The 15,847-nt window shown below is 42.3% G+C and overlaps 1 protein-coding gene across 1 annotated transcript in view; it reads left to right on the forward strand.

Annotated features, from left to right (window-relative positions):
- Nucleotides 1-675: 675 nt before the first annotated feature.
- man1a1 (mannosidase, alpha, class 1A, member 1) overlaps nt 676-15,847 on the forward strand; it is a 163,760-nt gene continuing 148,588 nt past the window's right edge. Inside the window, exon 1 of the mRNA XM_079996727.1 lies at nt 676-1,344. Within this exon, the coding sequence (XP_079852853.1) occupies nt 835-1,344 (510 nt within the window). The 5' untranslated portion in view covers nt 676-834. The remainder of the gene's footprint in view (nt 1,345-15,847) is intronic.

Raw genomic sequence — 15,847 nt, forward strand, 5'->3', positions numbered from 1 at the left:
TTTTTGTGAGAAGTGTGTGTATATATATATATAACTCCCAATTGTGTAAAAATCAGCGTTTTCACTCCCAAAACAGTTAAAAGTAAAAAAAAAAAAAAAAAAACTAAAAAAAAAAAACACCGCTGAACAACGTCCACGCGACCCGTCACGTGACGCGATCACTTGTGGAATGTCCGACCTTCGCCCCCGGCCGCCGTCCGTCCGGTTGAACCGCTGACACAACTTTCCGTATCTTCGCATGACCGTCGAAACCCGAACGCGACTGCAGGACAGCGCCGCCCCCCGCCGTGTCCGCCGCGGGGCCGCCCCCCCCCCCGTCCTGGCGTCCGCCCTGAACAGTGTTCGCCGCGCGTCGCTCGTCGCGCCGCTTCGTCGCCCCCGGGGCTCGCGAATAGCCACGCCCCCCCCCCCCCCCCCGACACACATCGTTCGCCGATTGGTGGAGCCGTCGCCGTCGCTCGCGCGCGGCCGCCGCTCCTTCCGCCCTGCCGTTGGCCGCTCCGCTTCCCGTGCAGATGTGTCCGGGGCATGGACGCCTAGAACACGGCGCCGGGGCGGGCAACGACGGAGGCTCGTTCACTCTGCAAACTTTTTCTCTCTCTCTCTCTCTCTCTCTCTCGCTCTCGCTCCCTCCCCGCGGGTGCTTATCACTCCGCGTCCACGCCGACCCACGGAGCCGCGATGACGGATCGTTAAACCAGATGATCACTTGCCGAAAGCCGCGACTTTGGCAGTGCGACGTAAGCCGTGTTTGAACGGAACAATAATAACAACAATATTAATACATATATATTTTTTATTTTTATTTTTTTATTTTCGAGTTGTTTCGCCAACATGCCAGCCGCAACTCTCTCGGCTTTCACCGCCACCCCGAGTAGAAAGTCCGCCGGACCGACCTCTTTCAGGCTGACGGAGAAATTCATCCTGCTGCTGGTGTTCAGCGCCTTCATCACGCTGTGTTTCGGGGCGATCTTCTTCCTCCCCGACTCGTCGAAGCTGCTGAGCGGAGTCTTCTTCCACTCGTCGGCGGTGGAGACCAACACCCGCACGGGCACGGACGGCGGCGGCGGCGGCTCTGGCTCGGCCGCCGGGAACGAAGAGAAGATCCTTGCCAAGATCCGGAAAGACCACGAGAACGCGCTGGTGGAAGCCAAGGACACTCTGCAGAAGCACCCGGAGGAAATAAAACAGGACATCCAGAAGGAGAAGGACAAACTGGCGAGGGAGAACGCCGTGAAGGACAGCAATAGTTTTCCGCCCATTGAGTACAAGCGGCCGCCCGGTACGACCGGACGGGAGCCGGCGGATCCCCTGACCAAGGAGAGGCGAGCTAAAGTCAAAGAGGTAGGCTTGTTTTGTTTTGTTTAGTTTAGTTTAGTTTTGTTCTGTTGGTTGCGGAGGAAAGCGAAGGGGCAGCAGACGTATCCATGCTCGAGTCATTCGTGTCAAACCGGTTTATAATAAAATCACCTGTGGGCCAGGTGCTTGCGCGCCCGTTTCTGTTCATATGCACCTCATTGCGCGCACACACACACACACACACTCTCTCTCTCTCTCACACACACGTCTTTTTGTTATGTGCGATTGTCATCCTTCTTTTTCAGACTGGTCAAGGGCCCTGAATTAAATTGTCTCTGGGATCCCCATCTGAGGGAAAAAGAAAAATGTTTTTTTGGATGGATATGATTCGGTCCAAGGTTCCAGACCCGTCCACACTGAGACAACAGTGAAGCGATAATCAAAACAGGCGTCGTTTTCTACGCCCTCGCTAAAGGTGGCAACGTCTGGTCGTGTGTGTGTGTGGGGGGGGGGGGGGGGGGGGTCTTGAAGGGCCCCTGGGGGTCCCCCCACCCCATGATGAGAGACCTGTGGATGGGTGAAGTGAATAGTGGTCTCATTACACCGCCTGCTTTTATTCTGTATAATACACCCCCACAGGCCTTTTTAAATATTAAATGGGAGCCAACAACCCGCAATTGGGGAGGTGAAATGCACTGTCAAGTAGGAAGGCCCATGAAAATTCCTAGCTTAATATGAATAACTTGCTTATCATAATTATTATGGTATTGGGCTGTTCTTCAAATAATAAAAAATAATAAAAATATAAATATATATATATATATATTTGCTCACTGGTCATAAACTGTGCCCCATTAGGGTGGCAGAAATGTACTGACCTGATTATGGGGGTTTGCAGCTTTGGAAATGTTAAGGTGGGGTGTGTCCAGAACTGCACCACACTGTCTGCCAATCTATATATTTAACTTAGAAACCTAGATTTACCGAGCAGAAATTGGTCTCGATTTTTTCTAGATTCTGCTCATGATGGCTGCTCATTATTTGGGGGGGCTGGTGTGTACCTCTCCCAATGTACAATCTGCGACAGGATGACCTTTGACCTTCCTAGAGATTTGCTCTTTCTATGCAATGGGGCAAGTGAGACAGATTGCTCCACTCCTCACCAGGTATTGGATGACAACACTGCCGCGGGTGTTTCCTCTCACTTCTTCTGGTTTTCTCCTACTTTGTAGGATCTTTTTTTTTTTTTTACAGGCAGCAAGAGCAAAAGTACGGGAAATGTGGGTATTTTAAGTTTGCACGTAAAAAATGTTGTGTAAGTATTTGAGCGGATTTTGGATAAGTGGCTGACATAGAGGAACTGTGGATGGTTGCACAGTTGGTGTGGCTGACGAATGGTGTTAACAATGCAAAGCATGTTTACGGTGCATTGGAGACCAGTTGTATTTAGCAAGCGCTTGGTTGGCTGATAGTGGGGTGTGGTGGATGTTGCTAGTCAGAACAAGGGTGAATTTTAACATACTCACTGCTGAACTATGGAATGGACAGACAAGAGCTCAATCTATTTTATGGATTTCATCACCTGTCTTTTCACTTACCCTACTTCATGTACTATAAATCAGGGCAGTCAGTGAGAGTGTAGCGCTGAGAAAGCTTTCATTATTATCAAACAGTGTTTGCCACGTGTGACTATAATGCAAATTTCCTGTTTTCCAAAAGGAAGGGTGGGGTCTATCCATGCTGCATCTTTCAGACTTTCTCGTGAAACTCCCGATTGTTGTATCCTAACCCCCAATTCACACAAAGAGAGTCACGTCAGCATCACATCAGTGGCTCTCAATGATTCAGATATGCTGCCATGTTAATCAATGTTGGAATGCACACAGCTCTGTCAGGCGCGTAACTGTGCATCGGGTGCCTCGCGTCGTGCCGCGAGTCTCCTAGACCCCTCAGGTTTTTTTTTACACCTTTGCTCTATATTCCGGGCTGCACGCCTAAACTGGAGAGTAAATTAAAATAGAGGTCCACTCAAAAGATGTATTTAGAGAAAATATTTAATTACCAAGCCTGGTATGCATCAACCACATACAGTATATATTATCACTGATGTGCGGACCTAATGTGGATTACTGACGGATTACTGTTAAATTAACAAACTAATACATTTTTCCCCACAACAAATTAAACCTCACTTATGTAAAGAAAATATTATCAGTCCAGCAAGAAAACAAATATCACACCCTGATTAGACTTTATATTTTAATTCATACTTAGGAAGTAGTTTTAGAAACTTTATTTTTCTGGTATACCATACCTGTTCAACATGGGGGACATTGGAAGGGCGTGGTCTCCTTGCTGCTTGGAGTCACTATGTTTGGGCTCTAGTCAAACTGACTTGTCAAGCAATAGATTTTTGTAGTAAAGATATCTGTCGATTTATTTATATGGTGCTATTAAAGCTTTATCAAATGTACAAGGATTATATCCATTTCATGTTTTTCTTCATTTAATAATTGAACCACAAATAACTGATAATAAAAAAAAAAAAATCGGAAAACACTTTTTTACGGAAACAGCTCAATAAATACACATATACATTGTGGAAACTCGGGATGAAACGTTACAATGGGCTCCCGGTTCGGTATGTATCACGATTTTGGGGCCACAATATCGATATGGTTTTGGTATCTTTACTTTTAAGAAAAATAAGAAAATTTAAAAGGTGTAAAAAATATTTTTATACTGGTCAGCCATAAATAACTAGTGTAACGCTCTGTGTGTGACTGTTGGGGTGTGTGTGTGTGTGTGTGTGTGTGTGTGTGTGTACAATTTTCACTTAAACTTTTGATACTTCTGTGAAACAGTCACTAAAATAACCATCAACTAAAACAACGTTTCACCAGTACCTACTACAGCCACAGATATTAAGTGAAAAAAATTATATTCTGACATATTATCATATATATATATATATATATATATATATATATATATATATATATATATATATATATATATATATATATATATATGTATATATATATATATATATATATATATATATATATATATATATATATATATATGTATGTATATATATATAAATTAATAAAATATTTAAAAAATGTTTCACAATAAAAAAATAAATAAAACCAGAACTAAAGTTGGTTATTTTTGCGTAGAAAAGGTATAAACAGTGTTCTTCAGACATAAATAATAATAGTAAAATAACTTATTGAAATAAAACATCACAGTCAGACTAGTGCATGTGTGCAGTCCTTCTCCTCTGGCCCACGGAGAAGAACTGGCACTGCCTTCCTGCTGTTAATAGCTGCAATGTATATATATAGATTACTCATTCCAGCAATAAAACGTGTTGTATTTAAAGATCATTATTCATTCCAGCAATAATTGTATTCAAACCAGAAGCTGATGTGTGATGTATAAACAAACGCTAAAATCACAAACTAATCAGGCTATGGTAATAAACAAACAGACACCAAATGTGGATAAAATTAAACCAATGATTCACTTGCCTATTAATGGTTGATACATTCCACAATTTGTAGTTCAGTGAGGCTGCTTTCGATGCCTGTGGTTGACTGAATGAAGATGGAGCGGGTGTGAAGTGACGAATATGCGAACCGTGAGACGCTGACGTGACGTGTCACTCCCTTCCAAACGACAGATGCACTTCCCCATTTTCGGTACCAAATCTTCTTCTCTGCTGACATTTTCAACTTTTTCCATCCATTTTTTGTTATCAGCAGTGATGTTTTCACATGCTGTTATTTTTATCGCGCTCTATGCTTATGTCATTGACTGGAAAGGCCTCGGCCCAGGTCCCCTTTTGATTTAATAAAATAAAAACTAAATTCCTCGTTTTGATTTAATAAAAAATAATTTTGCAATAACACAAACATGAATCATCGTGTAGCGCAATTGGAATGTTCACCGGTAGTTATTTTCCAGAAGTTGTTTCTTCTTTTGGGATATACTTATCCCCTACTCTATTGCTGACTGCTGAGTTGATTGCCTGAGGGCTCTGGGATTTAAAGCCTTGGTGGAAAAAAGTTCTGTATTCAACCGGATTCAACAGTTGGGCTGTGCTGCTTATGGGTGGTGATCATTTAGATCCTGTGCAAGCACTACAGTGTTTCAGCTTCTTTCCAAGTCTTTTATCGTAGTTCGTCTTTGCTTTTGCCATTAACCTATGCATTCTAGATATTTATTATTTCATTGCCCTCTGGACAGACCTGACCTCTCATACCTTCCCATGAACACACCTTGAATATCTTTCATGTGGGATTACTATTCTACCATATGCTTTGAGATATTTCCCAATCACAAGTCAGATAACTGGCTTAAGACATTAAACAAATGCACCTGGCGGTCTTGGCGGTTACAACTCTTCTTAAAGTTTACTTTGGAATCACTCATCCAGAGAAGAAAACCCAATTTGTTTCCAGCTCGTCAGTTTGTAATAAGAGTGTAGTAGTGATTGCTTTATTTTACTGTGCACATGCACCATGTTTTTTTTTTTTTTTTTTTACACACTTTGCTGTCTAAATTAAATGAAAACGAAGAATTCAATTAACTGTTAATGTCTGTTAGTATGTTAGTATAGTAACTCAATCTAAATAATGTGCTGTATAGGCTTTGGTTGGCAGTGCCTTTCCGCAGCAGTAGTCCTGACACTGTCAGCGACTTCACCTTGCTGTTGCAGCATTGAGTGTTGAAGGTAAATACCCAATACCATGGCTAAACTGGTGTTTTTAAAATGAAATTGTCTAATACCATTTTACACCAAAATAAGCGGGTTGACCCGAGTTTTTTACACCGGGGGAAACCTGCTAAGTTGAGTGATTGACACCTTTCCCATTGCCAGGAGAAATTACTTTTTTTTTGTTTTTTCCTGGTGCATCATGTTGAATGTCATGAAGACGCTGGAAAAGGGCTGTGTCATGGCGCCAGTGTGATTGGGAACAGAACAGTAGAGGGGATGGCAACTTAAACATACGACAAAAAACTGTAAAACTTGAAAAAGTAGTATTTTGAGCCATTCAAAAGAATCGGATCGTTCATGAACGACCTAACACTACAGTAGAAGCAGCATGGAGCACAGGCAGCATGGATACTCCATGCGCCGTGCAGCGGGGAGTGGGGACTTGTTTGGGGCGGGGCAGTGCTGGAGTGGCTTGATACCCGGCGGGGAGCGTGTGGGTTCTCCGCCGTGCTCCCTATGGTGCGATCCCCACACTCAGAACATTTCATGGTCCCCCATGCAGGGAAAAAAACACTATAACTTTTGATTTTGGATTCTAAATGGGATATGAACTGATGGAATGATACACGGATATATTCCTGTCTATTTATGCCCCACCGGAATTTCAACGCCCGTCACATAGCGCAGGTAAAGGGGCCAAAATTTGCAGGTTGACCCCGGTGTCCTGTTCATATCAGAGCCAATCGGAGGTGGAGCCGATTAAAACCTATGTCTATTGCAGGGTCATTTTATCCGTGACTGAGACCCGTGTTTTTCCTTTCCCACTGATGACAAATGTAAGCGGGTGTTACCGGGTGTTTGGTGCAGTGGGATAGGTTTATATTAAATCAATCAATCAGCCACGAGGTAGAGGTAGCGCGCCAAATGTGGACCAAGCATTAGACTACATGTAAGCAAAAGCAGCATGGGAATCAGATTTTACATGAGGAATAACATGATTTTACCTATGCTAAAGGTTGAATGTGTTGGATTATCTAGCGTTGCACCTCTAGCAGTTTACATTGTGAGTAAAAATTGTGTACGAGGCTCATTACTGAGTCAAATCAGAACATGTTTGCTTTTTGTTAGCACTTAAGAGAGTGGAGCGAGTGAGCGACAGGTCAGGATAAACATAGAACACTATCTGGGCCGGGCGTTTGAGCCTTATTTATCAATATTAATATTAATTACAATAAACATTTGGTTTTATACTGGGGAAAAAGGGAGAATAAATTGAAGTATTATTATTTTTATTATTATTTAATATTTTGAAAAAACTAAAACGAATTAAGAACAGAATTAGCACCCCCTCGAAAAATGCAGAGGGAGAGGGAGACAGGGACGCAAATTGTGCATTACGTGCTGCTGTGCCCCCCCCCCCCACCGGAGCCCTGGAGTTTCCCTCTCCTCTCCTCTTTGCAGTAGTGGCATTCATATTTCAGCCAGTGTACTGCTGCTGCTGAAATATGACCAAGTAGCGGTACATGCATACTCACTGCACTCACTGCATATATGTATGAACGTATGTATATGTATGTGACAAATAAATCTCTTGAATCTTGAATATAGGCGAAACGCTGTACACAGACTCTCTGAAGTAAGACCAGTATCTACAATACATTTTTTACATTGAACCCATGTCAAATGAACTCATTTAATGATCTAATAATGAAATAACCTCAAATGGTGATCTCGAGTAAATATCCATTTCACAGCTACAATTCACAACTTTCTAGCTTCCCTTTGATGAAGTAAATAAATGGTGTAATGCTGTATTTAAAAAAAGAAAAATAGTGAGATATTTGCTGGGATTCTCTTTTAAGTTTGTTTATTATTTTTGTATTATTATTTTTATTATTATTAATAATAATAATAATAATAATAATAATAATGATTAATTTTTGATTTTACAAAGAGATCCACTGCCCTGCACATGGTTTGGCCATCTCTAAGCCTGACAAAGTTATTTTAGATTAGAGTTAAGCAAACCTGTAAGGACAACTCCCTTGTCCCTCAGCAGTCTAGACCGGTGCATTGTAGGCCCAGCCCATGCCGCACGTTGGCTGAGCACTACTCTGGTTTAGACAGCCTTTATGGTACGGCTTAGGATGCAGCTTAGGGCTTGACAATGAGCAAAAATGTCCACTGGCCCTCAGATAATTTTTTTTTTTTTTATATTACACAACAACTAGAGCTGTTGTGTAATATAGGGTATATTAATAGGGTATTTTTGACAAATACCTTGATAGCAATAATTTGAAGATATCTTCAATGTCTGTTGGTGATTTCACAAGATATTTACACACAAGAAATAAGTCATAACAAACCATTAGTAATGTGGATGCTATGACCAAGGAGGTGGAGGCATTTATTACTGTCTATGAAGTTCAGAAACTGCATTACTTTACTGTAATGCATGCTGAAATATATTACAATATAACACTAACCAAAATCCCAAACAATGTCTCATGTCATATCAATAATATAATTGGTTTAATGATGTTTTCACTACAAATGGGCTCTTCAAGTGGCACAAAAATGATTTTAAGCTTCTTGAATTACCTTTGATCATATTTGCAGACTCTGGTACAGAAGAGTTAATTGGGGGCTGTTGAGGGGTTAATGTTAAACCCTGTAGTAAGTATACCCTTAGATTTGCCACCTCACCAAGAACATTTTGGAGTGCAGGGTCAAAACCAACTTAACCCAAACAAAAGGTTTGTTTGGTTTGTGTGATAGGTGAGACAAAGTCGGCTGCCTGGTGTGGAAAACAGCTTATTTTGCGAGTTTGAAAAGTGACAAAAGAATTTGGAAAGTGTTTCAAAACTATCGTGGCAGATCTTATTACCATTAATAGATGTATTTATACATGCTCTTATTTAAGACATTTGTTTCTATTTGCAGCAATTTTGCTGGGATTAGCTCTTATTTGGGATTTCTATTTCATTATTTATTTCCATTTGGCATCGCAAACATCCCTCCTCACTTCATGGTTCCACAGAACAGTTATTTTACACGCAATGTGCCACGATTGCGTCCTCTCTCTTTAACCGAGGCGTTCACTGCCACAGGCTCTGGGAATCTCTGTTCCAGTTGCCAGGGCTAAGAGTCATTTCTTTCTGCTGGACCTTATTTTGTGGCCGATCAGTGTTTCCCCTAGGATGGAGTTATAACAGCGGAGGTGAAGCATGCGCTATTTTTTTTGTGCGCTTACTATGCGAGGTGACCCTCACTCTTATTGTTATAATAAACAGCTAGCCCAAATACTTGTCTTCGGCAGCTTTGGGCAGTTAATACGCATTCCAGCCACCAGGTGGCCCAATCTTGCGAGACTACCGACCCTGAAGCGCTGCATGTGCTACTGTTTGTTTACACTTGCAGCCGGCAAGCTGCTAACACTTAGCACCTGCTCGCACTACTCCCCCACAGCCTGCGGTTTTTGAGGTCTGTGTTGGGAGTTTAAGGTTGTATCAGGCTTTCAGTTGACTATCCACGGCAATGATGCTCACGTGAAGTTGCAGAACTGTTTTCCCTTCGGCGAATGATAATCCTGATCAGCATCGCTTGCTTCATTGTTGACATCTACCCACTGCTTGCTGTTATAGTTGTTGTGCTGATATTATCAGGTACAGTAAGTGCAAATGTTCTTGTTTATATGCTTTACTCACAGATGTGTGAATTGGTAAGAGTCACAGGGAAAGTGTCCCCATTACGCACTGTTTCGTTCCATAAGGAAACGTAAAATAAAATAAAAATACACTCTTCTGGTGCACTGATGGCTGACACTCGCATCTTTTGGTACCGTCAGAGGGAGACGGGTGCACAAAATGTAGCCCCCCCCACCGCACACACACACACACCCCGCACCCCCTCAGGATGGCTAGGCGGCCGCCTAGCTCGCCTACAGGAAGAGCCGGCCCTGGACAGCTCTATTGGTTAGATTGCGTAACATGGAGAAAATCGCAGCCCTTGCAATTCAAAAATTGCTTTCTGTTACATTGCGGTGTACATTTGAATTTGATTAATCGCTCAGCCCTAGTGTACAAACCAGAGGTCACGTTAGAAATTATTGGTGCCGGTCAATGTGTCCTGAAAGATTTCAATTTCCCGGACAAATGGGAGAGATTCCGGTCAAATATTATGTGTTTGTTGAGTTTAAAAACAATTGATAAGCAAGCTATATGGAGAATGACATCATGAAGACATGTAGATGTATAATATTTTTTATTGAATATTTAAAAAAAAAGTCCCGTCAGTTAACGATATTTAAAAAATTAAAAAATAAATCTTATGAATGTTACTACTTGAAATCAAATGATCTCTGGTCGTGAACAATAAGTAACTAGTGCAGCAGCTTTAATTAACATTTCTCTGAAATACAATTTTGATGAAAACAAAATAAATATGCCAAGTAGGTCTAAATAAATTATAGAGTTTAGTGTTGTCCCTCTTCGTCGGGATGTCCTGTCGACACAATCAATATTTACAGTCTGCTTTGGGTCGGAACTTGGATATCCCAAAAAAATGCCAAACTATGGACGTACAGTGGGGCAAAAAAGTATTTAGTCAGCCACCAATTGTGCAAGTTCTCCCACTTAGAAAGATGAGAGAGGCCTGTTATTTTCATCATAGGTTCACCTCAACTATGAGAGATAAAATGAGAAAAACAAATCCAGAAAATCACATTGTCTGATTTTTAAAGAATTTATTTGCAAATTATGGTGGAAAATGAGTATTTGGTCAATAACAAAAGTTCATCTCAATACTTTGTTATATGCCCTTTGTTTGCAATGACAGAGGTCGAACATTTTCTGTAAGTCTTCACAAGGTTTTCACACACTGTTGCTGGTATTTTGGCCCATTCCTCCATGCAGATCTCCTCTAGAGCAGTGATGTTTTGGGGCTGTCGCTGGGCAACACGGACTTTCAACTCCCTCCAAAGATTTTCTATGGGGTTGAGATCTGGAGACTGGCTAGGCCACTCCAGGACCTTGAAATGCTTCTTACGAAGCCACTCCTTCGTTGCCCGGGCGGTGTATTTGGGATCATTGTCATGCTGAAAGACCCAGCCACGTTTCATCTTCAATGCCCTTGCTGATGGAAGGAGGTTTTCACTCAAAATCTCACGATACATGGCCCCATTCATTCTTTCCTTTACACGGATCAGTCGTCCTGGTCCCTTTGCAGAAAAACAGCCCCAAAGCATGATGTTTCCACCCCCATGCTTCACAGTAGGTATGGTGTTCTTTGGCTGCAACTCAGCTTTCTTTCTCCTCCAAACACGACAAGTTGAGTTTTTACCAAAAAGTTCTATTTTGGTTTCATCTGACCATATGACATTCTCCTAATCCTCTTCTGGATCATCCAAATGCTCTCTAGCAAACTTCAGACGGGCCTGGACATGTACTGGCTTCAGCAGGGGGACACGTCTGGCACTGCAGGATTTGAGTCCCTGGCGCCGTAGTGTGTTACTGATGGTAGCCTTTGTTACTTTGGTCCCAGCTCTCTGTAGGTCATTCACTAGGTCCCCCCGTGTGGTTCTGGGATGTTTGCTCACCGTTCTTGTGATCATTTTGACCCCACGGGGTGAGATCTTGCGTGGAACCCCAGATCGAGGGAGATTATCAGTGGTCTTGTATGTCTTCCATTTTCTAATAATTGCTCCCACAGTTGATTTCTTCACAACAAGCTGCTTACCTATTGCAGATTCAGTCTTCCCAGCCTGGTGCAGGTCAACAATTGTTTCTGGTGTCCTTTGACAGCTCTTTGGTCTTGGCCATAGCGGAGTTTGGAGTGTGACTGTTTGAGGTTGTGGACAGGTGTCTTTTATACTGATAACGAGTTCAAACAGGTGCCATTAATACAGGTAACGAGTGGAGGACAGAGGAGCCTCTTAAAGAAAAAGTTACAGGTCTGTGAAAGCCAGAAATCTTGCTTGTTTGTAGGTGACCAAATACTTATTTTACCGAGGAATTTACCAATTAATTAAAAATCCTACAATGTGATTTCCTGGATTCTTTCCCCCCATTCTGTCTCTCATAGTCGAAGTGAACCTATGATGAAAATGACAGGCCTCTCTCATCTTTTTAAGTGGGAGAACTTGCACAATTGGTGGCTGACTAAATACTTTTTTGCCCCACTGTATGGGTCCCAACGATGCATCATCTTTCTGTTTCTCCTCAGAGTTGTAGACACCGGGGCTGTGTCTCCGTGTATGTGTGTTTACAAGTGCAACCTGTCCACAAGGTAGGGGGCGGGGCTTAGATCTATATCGACATATGTGATTGGTTAGAGGTGAAGCTTTCAGATAAGCTTTAGATCGTCCAAACTGATTGGCTTCCCGTTGTAACTTGCCGAGTGCAGAAACGAACAGATCTGCAGACTTTTATTTTTTTATTTAAATGATCATCCAGCTCTAATTCAAATTGTGCTTGGAAGGAATTATTTTCCACGGACATTATGACCGGGGAGATTTAAATATGTTGGACTTCAACAGATTTTCCCGGTCAAAACTGACCATACAGGTACACAACCACACAGACAATTGGGTGCATAAGAGTATGCATTCTGCTCCTCTTCCTCCCTCCTTTAGCCACAGTAAAGCCGGGTTTATGCTTGCTGCAAGTGTGGGGTCCTGGCGCCTTGTCCCTTGCGGACCTGCGCAACGTCGTGGTGCGAGGTCGCGCACCTCCTAGATTTTGTGACTTGGCGCAAGGAGCGTTCCCTGGAAATGCATTGGAAGCAATGGGAGATCAGTGTTTTGCTGTTTTATTTCTGATAAGTTGGCTACCAATTACTTTTTGATACAGAGACAAAATGTGGAACCCACCTTTTTAATAACGAACAGGTTGAGATGCTGAAATATGGAGATGTTTGTCTAATTATGGTTATCCCTACTTATAGGATGTATTAGTCATTACATGCACAATGCATTTTACTGTTGTCATTATTAAGTGATAATCATTGATTAATCTGCATAGCATCATATATTAGTGAAATCTCTACGTTTATTTTGTTTTATTTCATTATGTGATTCTTGATTATTTTTTGTTGATGTTGTGTTTGCTAGTTAGAATTGTAAGATGGCCACACAGGATTTTTCCTCTGTATGACCAGGGGTTTTTGTCCTGCGTGTCGTCATAATATATTAGGTAACCCTTACTGGTCTTTTACTTTTCTCAAGCCAAATGTGAGAAGAGAGGTTTGGAGGTATCCTTGAATTATATCTGGAATTGAGTTTATATAGTTAAATTTAGTATTAGATGCGGATATTTTACGAGTAGATTCCAATAAGATAGTATTGAAGTATAATTGTATTCTATCCAATTAACATTATATGGAATTTTTACCATTATTTCATTTTTCCTTATGGTGTTGTTCCAGTAGGAACAAGAGGAGGAAATGTGAGAGAAACATGCATACGATCAACTATTTTGAATGAGGACAAAGGCCTCTACCTCCAGAGGGGGGTTTTACCGGGCAGATTAACCTCACTGATCTTTGCAGAAAGGTTTTGTGATTTTATTGTGAATTAACAGGATGGTTGTAAAGTTGACAGTCTAAACATAAAAGTTGTTTTTTATTGGTATTTATGTGTTTGTACACAATGTACACATTGTGACTCCTGTTGCGCAGGATATGGGTTTAAACCCCCTGTCCCGTCTCTAAGTGGAACAGGCCGACAGACCAGTTCCCTTTCCGCGCTTTGGTTGGTTTCACCACCATGAACAGCAATTCCTCCTCGGCGTAAACAAGCTCCTATGCCCTGTGTGCAGCCATGTTTGCTATTCAGTGTTCTTCTTCGTTTACTACTTCCTGCTTCACACGGTACGTTCTCTCTACTCCCACCTGTGGTTCCTGAGAATACTGCAATGGACAGTGTGCCACTTTAAACAGTTGGGCACGGTATCCGCAAAGGACCCCGCATGAAAGTACAACCGGTCCGTAAAGGGCAGACTGTTAATATGCTGTCAAGACTCTTTCCCTTCTCCAGCTCCGCAGTCATACATGTTCATAGATGGCTTCATGTGCACATCAGAGGTGTGGAAATTTCTTGATTCTAAGATGCATCGCGATGCGGATGTAGACGATTCTGTATCGATACAGTGATGGAACATAATCGAAAGATCGGAAATATAATTAAGCCTAGATGGAAAAAAAAAACAACAAAACAAAAAAAAACCCGGACCCTCCCATTATTTCTGATGAACAGATTATATTGTGATTAAAATAACAGCCTACACAAAATTGAATTATCTCCATTGTTTTCGGGAAGCTCCAGTGACGAAGTAGATTGGGTGCTGGACCAGCCAATCAGAAGCCACGCTGCATGCTGAGTGACGTCGACTGGGCCGCGTTTCACTCCACCTCCGATGGTGTCAGTGAGTTTACGGAAGCGGTGAGGAACTTCCTTGCTAAGCTAGTGGAAGATGTGGCTCCCATGGTCACGGTGTGATACCGTGGTTTGACAAATCCATACAGGACACACTGAACACGCGCACCGTCGTGGCTCGTGTCGGGCAACATGGATGATGCCAAAGTGGCGTCTTACCAACTGAGGAGAGCTGTGAAAGAGGCAAAGCGTCGGTACAGGGAAAGAGTGGAGTCTCAGTTCCAGCTGTCTGACACCAGACACATGTGGCAGGGATTACGGACTATTACGGACTTCAGAGGCAGAGGTACCAACACAGTGAATGCTGATGCTTTCCCATTAGCCCCCTGGTTAGCACAACAGAACCGAGTTCGGCCGCCGGAGGTGAGCACACACTCAGCATCTCAGAGCACGACGTGAGGAGTGCACTGAGACAGCTGAACACCTGGAAAGCAACCGGCCCAGATGGCACCCCCAGACAGGTTCTAAAGATCTGTGCCAACCTGCTTCCCCAGTGTTTACCAACATATTCAACCTCCCTGGCACAAGCCTTGGTGCCCATATAGAAAATTGGGGATGCGATACACTGCACTGCGATGACAAATAAAAATCTTGAATCTTGAATCTTGAATCTTGCATCGAGAATCGTTGACAGGTGAATCGTAATTGAATCGTGAGGCCAGTGACGATTCACCCCTCAAATGCGAAGGTGTCCAATGGCAAGAATTTCTAGCCAATGAACCAAGCTGGCATTCCTAAACGTACAATCCTATTCTATCTCAAAGTTGCCCATTGTAAGTGTGTAGCTACTAGCTAGAGAGCTTCTCATTCCCAAAAATGGTAACACAAGGAAAACTGGAATGGAGCACCCAATGGGAGCGTTCATGTTTTGTGCAAACAATCATTTCAGTGTCCCAAACGACAACTATAGCTCTACTGTTTATCATAGATTTGGTTGGCTTTAGGCACAATTTGCATCAAAACTACATTTAAATGGAAATGAATGTACTTGTATCTAACTTGAGTGATGATCATTCACCACTCTAATCTTTTCTTCTTCATGTTTTTATATAGAAAAATACTACCTGTCCGCACTTGTTTTTTTCACTCTTGTTTTCAACCACCCTCTTTTTCCCCAGTTCATTATACACAGTTATACACCTATTATATGTAGTTATTTAGGTTTCAATGCTGGGTTGTTTATATGCATGTGTGTATGGACTTCAAAGTGAGCGTGCAGAAGATTTTGTTTCATAAAATGTCCTCCCACATCATCTCCAACCCTTTCAAACTTTGTAGCTTAAAACCAATCCAACCTTCTCTTGTACCCGTGCTCTGTCACACACGCATGCACACGCACGCACTCCCAACGCTGGCCGTTTGTTCATGCTTGTGGAAACTACCATGAAGGT

This window comes from Zeus faber (assembly GCF_960531495.2).
Source record: "Zeus faber genome assembly, chromosome: 2".
NCBI classification, from domain to species: Eukaryota; Metazoa; Chordata; class Actinopteri; order Zeiformes; family Zeidae; genus Zeus; species Zeus faber.